This window comes from Panicum hallii, chromosome 7 (assembly GCF_002211085.1).
Source record: "Panicum hallii strain FIL2 chromosome 7, PHallii_v3.1, whole genome shotgun sequence".
NCBI lineage: Eukaryota > Viridiplantae > Streptophyta > Magnoliopsida > Poales > Poaceae > Panicum > Panicum hallii.
The window spans coordinates 47,844,053-47,857,928 of NC_038048.1; the positions used below are offsets into that span (position 1 = coordinate 47,844,053).

A 13,876-nucleotide genomic window follows, 5' to 3' on the forward strand; every position below is an offset into this window, starting at 1 on the left:
CATGCCCGCGGGCACAATCTCAGACATGTATTCACGCCCACCGGGCTTGGTATCCGCGGGTACGCGGATATTTTGTACCCGTTGCCATCTTTATTCAGGATGCCCCCTCATCCCTTCTTCCGCGGGCTTCTCCACCACTACAAGATAGCGCTGCAGCACCTCAACCCCAACGGGATCCAGCAAATCGCGGCCTCATCGTGCTGTGCGAGGGATTCCTGGGGATCGAGCCTCATTTCAAGCTCTGGAGGTATTTCTTCGCCGTCTCCCTGGTCAACATAAGGGATGGATCGATGGCACCGATAGGATGCGCTGGGATCCATCTCTGCATGCCTTGGGCCTAGGAGTACATGGCCATCACCACCACGAAGTCCAACAAGGGGTGGCACTCGCGGTGGTTCTACGTCAAGAACATCGACGCTGCCCCTCTCCCACTCTTCACCGGCCTTATGATCGCGGAGGCTCCGTCGGAGTAGTCGTGGGGGGCGGAGGATAAGGAGAAGAAGAGGCTCGCCCCACTCCTGAGCGCCATCGGCGTCATCGGGGCCTACCACTCGAGGCAGGTGGCGCCGCTGATGGCACGTGCACTCCCGCTATTCGGGATGGCGGCGGGAGTGCAGCTGGAGGGCACGACACTTGCCCAAGGCAAGCTTCGGAATTCGGAGATCCAGCAACGCATCCGAGAGGCACTGGAGGAGACCGACACGACCTTCCTGGTCGAGGGTCACCTGCCGATGCGGCCCTACACTGGCTTCGTCAACCTGGTAAGTATCTCCCGACACCCTAGTTATGTCTTGCTCCATTCGTTGACTCTTACCTTTGATTTCACATGTCGGCGCATGCAGGGTCGTTTCAGCCCTTTTCGCAATTCCCACGTGCTGCTGAAGGAAGATGATGCCGCACGAGCGGCGAACCGGGCAGCCGATGAGGCGTAGTAGCAGAAAAAAGATGCGGAGAAAGCCAAGAAGGAAGCGCGGGAGCGGGCGAAGTTGCAGTACGGGGAGCGCCAGCAGGGGTCGGACGAGGAGGCGATGGAGGATGATGACAACGATGACGATGCTGACGAGGAGCAGGACGAGTGGGACAACATCCGCTAGGACGAGCTGGCGTGCGACGATGATGCAGGGACATCCCTTCAGCCATCGGCGTCACCTCCGGAACCCTCCGGCCTCACATCTACCATGACGCAGCAGGGGGAGGCCACGCGCACGGAGGTGTTGGAGTTGAAGCGTGACACCCGTCCGCGCAGGCGCCCTTCAGCTCCCTGACTTCCGCAATGCAGCAGGAGGAGATTGCGCGCGAGGCAACGAAGTTGGGTCGTGACGCCCCGCCGGAGGTTCCCGCGCAGGTGGAGGATCCCAAGTGGCAGCACGCTGAGGAGGCGGAGCTAGGGTCGGAGGCCCGATCAGGAAACACCCCCGTATGGTGGCGCCCCAGAAAGTCAATGGTCTCACTGCTCCTTCATGGCCGGCAATCCTCTGCCAATGGCGTACAAACCGCCCTCAGGCCTTTGCTCCAGCACCGGAGGCCAGGCAGGTACCCTGGTGGTGGCGCCGCAGAAGGTTCTCGCGCTGCGGTGAGCGCCTCCGAGCGTGGTCGGCGCTCCGTCGAGGGCGAGAGTGGGGGGCACCGAGGGAGATGTGGCGCCTGCGAACCTAGGGCCGTAGCCGGTGGCTGAGGATCTATCTTGGGAGGATGCGCCCATGGGAGGATGAAGTCACTGGCGTTGCTCGTCACGGATGGGTCGGGGGCGAGCGCGCCCGACTCACTCCCAGAGGTTGAGACGCAGGCGGTGTCGCCGCCCTGCGAGGCTGATGTGGCCCCCGCTGAACAGGCATATGATGAAGTGGCGCTGGTGGAGCTGTTGGCGTGTGAGGTTGCGGTGGTTACCTAGGAGGAGGCCTCGGCCGGTGGTGGTCAGATAGCCGGGGTTGTCTTCGCGGACGTGGTATCGGAGGAGGTGCCCTCTCCCTTAGAGCTGACAGGAGCGGCTGACACTAGCGTTGGCGGGAGAGCATCGTCGTCCTTGGCATAGACGGGCGGGGATCTGCTCGCGCGGGAAGGCACCCAGGAGGTGTGGGACCTAGCTGCGGCGATCCTCGCCCTTGGTGATGAGGTGGAGGACGCGGAGTGGCAGGGCGTCTTAGGAGCACGTTGCACGATGTCGCTATCCCGAGCTGCCAGGTATGACACATCAACGCCCTTGACCCTCGCCCCCTTTCCAGGCATTTCTGATGTTTTTTTCTTTTTTGCAGTTCATCATGAATCGCAGCCGGGACCGATGTGCCGAGGAGGCGTGGCGGTGCATGGAGCTGGTAGCGCAGCTTACTGCGGCCCGCTAGGAAGCGGTCGATGCTCGGGCAAAGGCGTCTGCAGATGCCGAGGCATTGGAGCGGCTAAGCGGGGAGCGGAGTCAGTTAGCCGGCACCGTGGAAGAGCTCCGCGGCGAGCTTGAGTCGGTCGACCAAGAGCGCGCCGCCTTCGTGCGCCTGTCTGAGGAGTGGGAGGAGCAGGTGCGGACCGCTCAAGGGAATCTTGCAAGTAAGATCCTTCTCCTGTTCCCCTCGGATAGCTAGTTTGTTGGTCGCGGCGTGTTTAATTAACCTTCTTTTTCTTCCTTGGTAGGCGTTCAGCAACAAGTGGTACTTCTTTAGCAAGAGTGCACCGAGGAAAAGAAGCAAAAGCTTCAAGCCGAGGCAACGACGGCGATCTAGATGTAGAAGTTGCTGCTGGGCGGGCAGAGATCGCACACCTGAATGGCAAAACGAGCAAGCTCCGAGACAAAGTGAATGAAAAGACTTCGCTTGCCTTAACCGTCCTTTCGAAGTTCCTGGCAGGCCTTTTGACGTTGTTGGCGTGTGTTTGAGTAGTGCTCGATGAAAAGCTTGGCGAGGAGGTGGTGGCGCGCCGACGCCTGGAGAAGAAGCTTAGCGAGGCGAACGCCACGCTCCACAAGGAGTCCAGTGAGCACAACACCCTGCGGACCGCCGTCGGGCTGGTCTTGAATGACTTCGAGGTGCCTTCAGAGCCGGGGACGAGTTCGCTAGCGGTCCAGGTGGCCAATGTCACGGATCGGGCGCGCGGGATGGCGAAGCGGGCCCTACACCTCGGCGTACAGCGGTCGTTCGCGATCGCACGTTCTCATTACAAGAATATCGACCTACAGGCGATGAGCCAAGGCTTCACGCCCGGCTACGACGACACCGAGCTGGTCCAGATTGAGGAAGAGGTGGCCCCCTCGCGGAGGTTCTGGATGCAAGCATGGAAGAAGATATCGTGCTTAAGTAGTTAGGTAGTTAGTTTAACTCTAGCTGTAGACTGAATTTTGCCCGACAAGGCCTTTGGCGAGAAAGTTTTAAAGATGTCTGACTGTTTCTAATCTTGGAGAAATGGGAAAAGAGGTGCGAATGAGAGGACTCTGATCACGCTAGTGAGCGAAGGCACCATAGCCGCTGGGCGTGGATTTCCCGAAATCCGACCAACTTTATTCAAAGCGCGCTCCTTCACCACCTGCATTTTCTTTTTTATCTCAATCGTAGGAACTGGCTGGGCGTAAGGGATTTTGAGCGGGCGTGACCCTCTGCAACCTCTCTAAGGCTATCTCCAGCGATATCCTCTAAATCTCATCCCCTATCCTTTTCCTCCACATCAACTTCATTCTCTATACCAAACTTAACTCCAACGACATCCTCTATTTCCATCTTCTATACCCCACAATCTCAATTTTTTTTCTTTTTTTCCAACCGCCCGCCCCCCCTCCTCCTCCTCCGCCCGCGCCCCTCCGCCGCCCGCCCCCCCCCCCTCCGCCCGCCCCTCTGCCTCCGCCCGCCCTCCTCCTCCTCAGCCCCCCCTCCTCCTCCTCCACCCGCCCCTCTGCCTCCGCCCGCCTCTCCTCCGCCCGCGCCCCTCCGCCGCCCGCCCCCCTCCTCCTCCGCCCGCCCCTCCTCCTCCTCCTCCTCCGCCCGCCCTCCTCCTTCGCCGCCCGCCCTCCTCCGCCGCTCCTCCTCCGCCCCTCCTCCGCCGCCCGCCCCTCCTCCTCCTCCGCCCGCCCCCCCCCTTCCTCCTCCGCCCACCCCCCCTCCTCCTCCTCCGCCCGCGCCCCTCCGCCGCCCGCCCCCCCTCCTCCTCCGCCCGCCCCTCCTCCTCCTCCTCCGCCCGCCCGCCCTCCTCCGCCGCCCGCCCTCCTCCGCCCCTCCTCCGCCGCTCCTCCGCGCCCGCCGCCGCCCCTCCGCGCCCCGCTGCCGCCGCTCCCGCGCCTCGCGCGCCCCACCGCGCCCTCCCGTGCCCCGCCTCCCGCGCCTCGCGCGCCCCACCGCGCCCTCCCGTGCCCTGCCTCCCGCGCCTCGCGCGCCCCACCGCGCCCTCCCGCGCCCCGTGCCCCGTGCCCCGCCTCCCGCGCCCCGTCGCCCCTCCGCCCCGCCTCCCGCGCCGGCCCTCCTCCGCCCGCCGCCCGCGCCCCTCCTCCCTCCTCCCGCCTCCCGCGCCGGCAGTTTCCTCCCGCGCGCGCGGAAGGGGCGACAGGGATGGAGGACGCCGGTCCCCCCCTTCCTCTGTGCGGGACGCGTCGGCCCTCCTCCATTTTCCCGCACGGGATAGCGGATACCGGTGGAGCTTTACGGGTGCTACAGTATCCGCTATTTTAGAGAAGCGATCCAGCTTTACGGGTGCTACAGTATCCGCTATTTTAGAGAAGCGATCCATGGATCGCTTCTCTAAAATAGCGGATACTGTAGCACCCGTAAAGCTCCACCGGTATCCGCTATCCCGTGCAGGAAAATGGCGGAGGGCCGGCGCGTCCCGCACAGAGGAAGGGGGGACCGGCGTCCTCCATCCCTGTCGCCCCTTCCGCGCGCGCGGGAGGAAACTGCCGGCGCGGGAGGCGGGAGGAGGGAGGAGGGCGCGGGCGGCGGGCGGAGGAGGGCCGGCGCGGGAGGCGGAGGAGGGCCGGCGCGGGAGGCGGGGCGGAGGGCGGCGGGGCGCGGGAGGCGGGGCACGGGGCACGGGGCGCGGGAGGCGGAGGAGGGCCGGCGCGGGAGGCGGGGCGGAGGGCGGAGGGGCGGCGGGGCGCAGGAGGCGGGGCACGGGGCACGGGGCGCGGGAGGGCGCGGTGGGGCGCGCGAGGCGCGGGAGGCGGGGCACGGGAGGGCGCGGTGGGGCGCGCGAGGCGCGGGAGCGGCGGCAGCGGGGCGCGGAGGTGCGGCGGCGGGCGCGGAGGAGCGGCGGAGGAGGGGCACGGGCGGCGGAGGAGGGCGGGCGGCGGAGGAGGAGGGGCGGCGGGCTCGGAGGAGGGGCGCGGGCGGCGGAGGAGGGGCGGGCGGGCGGAGGAGGAGGAGGAGGGGCGGGCGGCGGAGGGGCGCGGGCGGAGGAGGAGGAGGAGGGGCGGGCGGAGGCAGAGGGGCGGGCGGAGGAGGAGGAGGGGGGGCGGGCGGAGGAGGAGGAGGGGCGGGCGGAGGCAGAGGGGCGGGCGGAGGAGGAGGGGCGGAGGAGGGGCGGAGGAGGAGCGGCGGAGGAGGGCGGGCGGCGGAGGAGGAGGGGCGGGCGGAGGAGGAGGAGGAGGGGCGGGCGGAGGAGGAGGAGGAGGGGGGCGGGCGGCGGAGGAGGAGGGGGGGCGGGCGGAGGAGGAGGATGGGCGGGCGGTGGCAGAGGGGCGGAGGAGGAGGAGGAGGGGCGGGCGGAGGAGGAGGAGGAGGAGGAGGGGCGGGCGGCGGAGGGGCGCGGGCGGAGGAGGCGGAGGAGGGGCGGGCGGAGGCAGAGGGGCGGGCGGAGGAGGAGGAGGGGGCGGGCGGAGGCAGAGGGGCGGGCGGAGGAGGAGGGGGGCGGGCGGCGGAGGGGCGCGGGCGGAGGAGGAGGAGGAGGAGGGGCGTGCGGAGGCAGAGGGGCGGGCGGAGGAGGAGGAGCGGGCGGTTGGAAAAAAAGAAAAAAAAATTGAGATTGTAGGGTATAGAAGATGGAAATAGAGGATGTCGTTGGAGTTAAGTTTGGTATAGAGAATGAAGTTGATGTGGAGGAAAAGGATAGGGGATGAGATTTAGAGGATATCGCTGGAGATAGCCTAAGAAGTGCTGTTTGGGGGTGCCCCGACACCACCTATGTACCTTTTTATATTAGTTTTCATTACTTTGCACCTCGCATGCAAATACGCACAACCGGCTCTGCTCAACCACATTTGATCAATGCAAATTCATTTGTAGTGCCAAATAGAGTCACAAAATATTAGTAGTTCTCATCTCTTCTTTTCGGTACGTATATTAATATAACTATCAACTCCTAATATGTGTTAATATCACTGTCACCTCATAATATGTGACCATGTTTGATAGATTTCTGATATCACATGTAGATCTTTAGCTAATATCACTTAGTATGTGCATTTGTGTATGTTATGTACTACCCTTTCATGTAATGTGTATATATCTTTTTACCACATACTACTCTTCTTACTTATGCTCTACTTTTTGCACTCCGCATATATAAATAAATAAATATATATCCCTCTTCTTGTATTTCTATCTCTATGTACATTAATATATATGTACTATCTTTGCTTATATGCACTGCTATTCTCTCTACCTAAATTTTAAAAAAAATGCAAACAAAAATATATTGCCAAACGGAATCAAAAGAAAATTTTACTCGCTGTCTCTTTCTAGACCAACCAAGGAGAGTCATCTCGTCCCGATTATTTTATTTTATTTGAAGGAAGCCAGGCAGGCAGGAGGCAGCCACCAACCAAGCAAGAGCAAAGGACCCAAAATATCCATCCAGTCCGTCCAGGTCGTCAGGTCGGCCATGGCCATGGACCCCGCCGACCGCATCCTGGCTGATCCCCTCCTCCTCCCCCTCTCCCTCCCAGCGGCGGCCAAGCAGGTTCTCGCCGGCGTCACCGACTACCGCGGCCGACCCGTGACCCGCGGGACCTCGGGGGGATGGCGATCCGCGCTCTTCGTAGTGGGTATGTATGTTTGTTTGTTTGTTTGTTTGTTCATCGCATCCCCTTCCAGCAGCCATTCCAATCCAATCGACTCGACTCCAAGCAGCCGTGGAGATCGCCGGCAGCTTCGCCTACTTCGGCATCTCCGCCAACCTCATCACCTACCTGACGGGGCCCCTGGGCCAGTCCAACGCCTCCGCCGCCGCCGCCGTCAACGCCTGGTCGGGGACGGCAAGCCTCATGCCCCTGCTCGGCGCATTCCTCGCAGACGCATACCTGGGACGGTACAGATCAATCATCCTCGCATGCTCACTCTACGTCCTGGTACGCATGTATATGCTCAGACCAAAATTGCAATGCAATGCTATCATACCATCAGTTGCTTGCTTGCTTCTGATCGTTCGTTTTTATATTTGTTTAATAATTGATGAGTAATTGACTGAACTGAACTGCCATGCCTGCCTGCCTGCAGGGGTATGGCATGCTGACTCTGTCCTCCACGGTGCCTGCGCTGCGCCCCTCGCACTTGCGGCCCAGCAGCAGCCAACCACCTCAGCTGCAGCTGCAGGTGGCCTTCTTCTACGTCTCCCTCTACCTCATCGCCCTCGCCCAGGGCGCCGACAAGCCCTGCGGCCTCGCCTTCGCCGCCGACCAGTTCGACGCCAACCACCCCGTCGAGCGCGCCTCCCGGGCATCCCTCTTCAACTGGTGGTTCTTCTGCATGGCCATCGGCATCTCCGTCGCCGTCTCCGTGGTCGGATACATCCAGGACTACGTTGGATGGGGCGTCGGCTTCGGAGTCCCCTGCGCCATCGTGCTCGGCGCTTTCACCGTCTTCCTGCTGGGCACCCCCACCTACCGCCTCTACCAACACAACAGCAAGCCCCAGCAGCAGCAGCAAGACAAGGCCAAGGCCAAGGCGGCGGCCAGCAGCGCGCTCCGCCGGCTTCTCCCCATCTGGGCCACCAGCCTCGCCTACGGCGTCGTGTACGCGCAGATCATGACCCTCTTCAACAAGCAGGGCCGCACCCTGGACCGCCGCATCGGATTCGGAGCCAACTGGCAGCTCCCGCCCGCCGCGCTGCAGACGCTCGGCCCCGCCAGCATCCTGCTCTTCGTCCCCGTCTACGACCGCGCCATCGTGCCGGCGCTCCGCTGGGCCACCGGCAACCCCTCCGGCCTCACCATGCTGCAGCGCGTCGGCGCCGGCATGGCCACGTCCCTGGCCGCGGTGTCCGTCGCCGCGCTCGTGGAGGCGCGCCGCCTCGCCACGGCGCGGGAGCACGGCCTCGTGGACCAGCCGGGGGCCACCGTGCCCATGACCTGGGCATGGCTCGTGCCGCAGTACGCCATGATGGGGGTGGCCGACGTGCTCGCCGTCGTCGGACTGCAGGAGCTCTTCTACGACCAGATGCCCGACGGACTACGCAGCCTGGGGCTGGCGCTCTACCTCAGCGTCATGGGCATCGGGGGATTCATCAGCAGCCTGCTCATCTCCACCATCGACGGCATCACATCCAGGGGCGGCGGGGACAGCTGGTTCGACGACAACCTCAACCGCGCGCACCTCGACTACTTCTACTGGCTGCTCGCGGGGCTCAGCGCCCTGGAGCTCGCGCTCTACCTAGGATTCGCAAGATCCTACGTCTACAACCACGAACACCGGTCCTTCAACACCTAGCTACTATTAGCTGCTAGTGTCTGTCGTGTCGTGTCGTGTCCTGCAGCCCTGGAACCATTCATCGATCATCCATCAACTACTACACCGTCTCTGTGTATTACTACTGCTTACTAGTACTATTCGATGGTTCCAGGGCTGCAGGACAGCTCTGCACACGTACTCCCTCCGTCAAAAGTCAAAAAAACAAGTCATCCTGTCACGTGGAGTTAGCATGATCTGGTTGGAAAATGCTTGGATAGAATTACTAACAAATTATTCCATCCGGAGGGTCAGATCCACAGGTGTCATCTCATCCAGATCGCTCCATGAGAACAGAACACGTATACTCACAATACTTACAAGCCAAGATAATTAGAGAGGATATGCAAAATGTGACATCTTTGCTGAGAGGACGGTAAGAAAATACAACAATAATTTTATGCATATTTGCTCGTACACAATGAACATGGGCGTTAAATTAAACATATATATTTCGCGATTTTTTAGTTTTCGTTTTTGTTTTCCGAGAAACAATTTTAACTAAATATATATTAAGTTTTTTTTTAAAAATAAATATATGTTTAAATCTAGTTTTTTTAATAAATTTGTCGAGGACGGAGGGAGTAACAGTTTGGCGGCTACTCTTTGGCCAAAGACGGCCGGGACCGACGGATAGCCATCCTGCCCCAGTCCAGGTCGAGCGTCGACAGCCGACGACTCCCTTCCCTTCCCTTCCCGATCCCTCTCCCCGGTCTGCGTTGCTCCCTCGGCCCCTCCTCCCTCCCGCCCGCCCGCCCGCCCACCCGCCGCCGCCTCTGTTCCGCCCATCCACCGCACCTAGGCAGCCCCTCGTCACATGGAAGCCGACGTCCCCATTGCCACGGCTACCCCCAGGTTCGCATCACTCCCCAATTCCACTTCTTCCCCCCTCGCCACCGTCAGCTGCCTGGTCAAATTCTGTCAAAGATTCGGGCTTTCCTCGTCAATTTCGTGCTCTAAGACTGGTTGCGAATGTCTACCATGGTTCTGTCGTGGGTCATGATTGGATACTGCTTCCTAGTGCCAGTGCTCGGTGCTTGTCGAGATTAGATGCGCTGCGCATCTGGAGCCTCGGATTCGAGATGCCTCGCTAGCTTTTAAGTCGTGGCCGTATTTGTTTAGCTCAATCTCCCTCCCTATGTGAGTGTGACACTCCTTTAGTACTCAATCGAAACCATCCAGCTTTATCTTCCAGAGTCGGAGTGTCATCGTCTAGTATTGTGGTGCTTACGAGCAAGATTGCTGGGGTTCATGGCGTACCATGTCTCCCATACCACTTGCCTCTTTTCGTCAAAATTCAATTTCCCAGGGATGGCCATCTACTGGATTTGTTCTTGTCTTGTTTCATAACCATAGGCTGGGGATGGGGAAGCTTCTCTCGTGGACCCTGCTTTTTCGAAGATTGGCTATTGCATTGCCCATTGTGGAAAGTGAGATGTATAGGATACTATTTTTTTGTTCGTTCCACTATATTGGAAACATTGAATCTTTCCAGCTTCTGTGCAGTATTCCTTGTTTTGGTGTAATGTTAGGAATAAAGCTCCAAAAGAATCTCAACAATCACTGATGTGGGCGACTCCAGGTACCGAGCGGGTGTTAGCCGTTAGCTGCACCTGGAGACACTGACTTGGAGTTCTCGAAGTATTGAGCTACCTCTCTGTTTTATCGCTTCTGTGCTCGTAATTCATAAAAAAGAGCTGTCTTTTCCCCTAGGGCTTTGGAGATTGCCAAGATGAAGAGTAGATTTATCATTCTTTGTGTGATGGCCTGTCTAATGGCTCAGCTAGGAGCTGCCAATGTCGTGCTAATGGGGAATAATCTGACCTTGTCGTTTGACGACATCGAGGCAAGCTTTGGTAAGTCCCGCATGCCTTAATTAAAATCATTTAACTTTGCCAGATTACCAACTGCTAGCGTTGGATGCCACATTCCTTTTCATGACTTGCCTCTAGGCTCAATTTAGGTGTTATTTTTGGCCTTCTTTGTTATGCCTGCTGATTTATTATTGTGACTGTTTTATATCGGTTCTCTGAGTAATATGACGTGTTGGTCTCATTCTTGTCATTGTGTGTGCATTTTTTTCCCTCTTAGCCTTTCTCACTCCTTTTCACCTTGATTAAGTCTCTATTGTATCGTATTTCCCTGAAGGATTTAAAAATGCCATTTCAATTGGCTTGCAGCTCCAGGGGTGAAAGCATCAGGAGTTAATGGCATAGTTTATACTGCTGAACCTTTAAATGCCTGCGGCCCGTTGACAATCAAAGCAGTTGAGGGCCCCCCGTCTCCCTTCGCCTTGATTATAAGAGGTGGATGCACATTTGATGAGAAAGTAAAAAATGCACAGGATGCTGGATTCAAAGCTGCAATCGTATATGACAATGAAAATAGTGGGGTTCTGGTTTCAAGTAATTTACCTTCTCACCCACACTCGGTCCTTCTCCAGTTTCTTAATGCCATTTGTGTAGCTGCATAATGCTCTTTATTTATAGCCTTGCAAACACGAGTAGATGTCTTTGTTAGCACCTCTCTATGTTTACCTGCAGATAGATATGCACTAAGCTAGTAGAGGCAAGACTTATGCACAAGCAAATTCTCTCAGCTCTGCTCTCTAAAAACGAGTCGAACAATGATGTTTATGCTGATCATACTCAAATAAATGCAACAACAATTAGCTGCATAAATGGATGCAATTTCATTCCACTAATTTTGTATTGGCAATTGATCGTATATTACCTTCTCTATCTAACTAGAAATGTTACAGTGGCTGGAAGCTCAAGTGGTATTCATATATATGCTGTGTTCGTATCAAAGGCCTCTGGAGAGGTGTTGAAGAAGTTTTCAGGCCATGCTGATGTAGAGGTGTGGATACTACCTACATTCGAGAACTCAGCCTGGTCGATCATGGCAATCTCATTCATATCGCTACTTGCCATGTCTGCCGTATTAGCTACATGTTTCTTTGTGAGAAGGCATCGAATAAGGACGGACCACCCTAGAAATCCGGAAGCTCGAGAATTCCATGGAATGAGCAGTCAGTTAGTTAAGGCAATGCCAAGTCTTATTTTCACAAAAGTGCAAGAAGATAACTGCACATCATCAATGTGTGCCATTTGCTTGGAAGACTACAATGTTGGAGAGAAGCTTAGAGTGCTGCCTTGCCGTCACAGTATGTTTGTCTGACCTTTTAACACCCTGCTTCTTTTGTTATATTATGCTACCATAATAGCCTGACTGCTTGAGACTGCCACATCCAATAGATCTGGTATACTATACTTTTCAGTCTTCGGATTTGGGACCAAAAGAACACCCCCCCAAAAAAAACTTTTGCACCAAGATTTGTATGAGACCCAGCAAGAACCAGACAACCAAAGCGGAAAGTCAAATAAAATAAAAATAGGAGCAAAAATCATGTCGTGTAATAACCATCCCTGTAATCTGTATTGCCTAAATCATTGAAACACTCTACTTTTTTAATTGATTTGACTATCTATTGATAAATGTCAGGCACATCTTGGCCAAAAAAAGATTCAAATATAATAGCCACTACCTCTTAATACTTAAGCACACAGAATTTTGCCAATTTTATTGACAGAGAATACCACAAATCTAGTGTTACTGATAGTGTGTGTGTGTGTTTTGGGGGGTGTGGGTTCTACTGTTGGACAGAGTGAAGCATACCTTTGTATAAAATAAAAGCAGGTTTTGCAAGGAATGGGATGTCTAAAGTAGGGATAATAATAATTTTGTCTATTGCCTTGCAGAGTTCCATGCATCTTGTGTGGACTTGTGGTTGACTTCGTGGAGAACATTCTGTCCTGTATGCAAGCGAGATGCAAGCAGTGGAGTATCAGAACTTCCTGCCACAGAGACTACCCCATTACTTTCTTCTGCTGTTCGGTTACCTTCCCAGCCATCTTCATCCCGGTTGAGTGTGGGAGCATCCCCTCCGAGACCAATAAGCCGGCATCCTTCATCTCATTCGGTTTCTCGTGCTTACTCTGTTTCTAGTACCCCCCAGTCTCCCAACCCCTTCAGATCTTACACAAACTCTCCTGGCATCAGTACAAGCAGAAGCAACGCAGACCTTGCGAATATGTCATCTCCCCACCCTCGAATCTCATATTTGTCGTCGACACACTCCCTTGTTGGCAGCCACTTGTCTCCACCAATCAATATAAGTTATTCATCACCCCATGTATCCCGGTTTGGCCACGGATCACCCAGTGTAAATTTCTGTTCATCCTATATGTCCAATTCTGGATATGGATCTTCAAGCTACTACTATCTTGGAGCCTCCAGCCAGCATGGATCATACCTAAGACGATGCGGAGAATCAGGGCCAAGCCTGTCTACTATGGTCCCTCAATCACCACAGCAGTCCCAGTTGGGGCATGGTGAGTCCTCGGAGGCAAATGTGGCGACAGGCGCATCCTCAGCTCAGTCTTTGCGGCAATCCTACCTGAGACACTCTGGTGATTCAGATGCCAGTTTGTCTGACATGACGTCAGCTCAGTCGTTGCCGGGATGCTGAGGGACCCAGATGTGTAAAAAATTATGGCGCGATTTGTGCATACATTGAGGCATGTAACATAGGTGAGAGAAACATGCATAGAATATTTGTTGTTGTTTTTTTTTTGCTTTGGAGTAGCCAGTTTTCTTGTGCTTGTGTGCATATTACAGGTGACAGGAAGAATATTTATTTGTATGTAACCTGGTAGGGTGAAACAATTTGTTTGTTTGAATGTGTCTGTCACTTGTATTGACTGGAGGCTTTGGCAGGCTGGCAGTTTTTTTTATAAGGACAGGCGTGCAGTTGATGGCCAATTGCCAATGCATGAAAAAAGAAGGCTGGGTCATCGATGATCATGTTATTGAGCACGCCTGTTTTGGGATTTTGGGCTTTTGGCAAAAGGGAGCCTGCTTTAGCTACTCAAGCTTGGCTATACATTTTTGGTTTTTGGAGGAAAAGAAAAGTAACGAGTAGTAGGATAGATAGGGTATAGGGCAAAGAAAGCCCGGAGGCTATATATCGCCTATGCTATAAATTTTGGAGCCATCGTCTGAAGAAGCGGTTGAGCTATTTTGTAACTGTATTTGGCCCATAACGTTGCATGCAGCCTTAATCTCCCTTTTGTGCAGCGTGCAAATTCTCTTTTCTCATACGGCTAACAGACTATTTTCTAAGCGAGTGCATCTGCATGCGAATTGCTTGACCAGCGGTATGTACGAAGACACATGCATGCAGGAAG

The 13,876-nt window shown here is 56.1% G+C and overlaps 2 protein-coding genes across 6 annotated transcripts; both read left to right on the top strand.

The window, feature by feature from the left end:
• The first annotated feature begins 6,710 nt into the window (after nucleotides 1-6,710).
• Nucleotides 6,711-8,861, top strand: LOC112898944 (protein NRT1/ PTR FAMILY 5.10-like). 2 transcript variants are annotated; one of them, XM_025967265.1, is made up of 3 exons: nucleotides 6,711-6,949; nucleotides 7,035-7,252; nucleotides 7,401-8,861. In XM_025967265.1, exons 1-3 carry the CDS (start codon nucleotides 6,787-6,789, stop codon nucleotides 8,607-8,609), a joined length of 1,590 nt encoding a protein of 529 aa, XP_025823050.1. In that variant the 5' UTR covers nucleotides 6,711-6,786; the 3' UTR covers nucleotides 8,610-8,861. The 2 variants fall into 2 exon arrangements, with proteins under 2 accessions (XP_025823050.1, XP_025823051.1); XM_025967266.1 differs by having other exon boundaries at nucleotides 6,783-6,949; nucleotides 7,035-7,212.
• Nucleotides 8,862-9,302: 441 nt separating this feature from the next.
• Nucleotides 9,303-13,426, top strand: LOC112898945 (receptor homology region, transmembrane domain- and RING domain-containing protein 1-like). 4 transcript variants are annotated; one of them, XM_025967270.1, is made up of 6 exons: nucleotides 9,368-9,482; nucleotides 10,134-10,209; nucleotides 10,341-10,483; nucleotides 10,808-11,032; nucleotides 11,389-11,793; nucleotides 12,389-13,426. In XM_025967270.1, the coding sequence occupies exons 3-6, from the start codon at nucleotides 10,360-10,362 to the stop codon at nucleotides 13,156-13,158; spliced, it is 1,524 nt and encodes a 507-aa protein (XP_025823055.1). In that variant the 5' UTR covers nucleotides 9,368-9,482; nucleotides 10,134-10,209; nucleotides 10,341-10,359; the 3' UTR covers nucleotides 13,159-13,426. The 4 variants fall into 4 exon arrangements, with proteins under 4 accessions (XP_025823052.1, XP_025823053.1, XP_025823054.1 ...); XM_025967267.1 differs by lacking the exon at nucleotides 10,134-10,209 and having other exon boundaries at nucleotides 9,303-9,482; XM_025967268.1 differs by having other exon boundaries at nucleotides 9,362-10,268.
• Nucleotides 13,427-13,876: the final 450 nt, after the last annotated feature.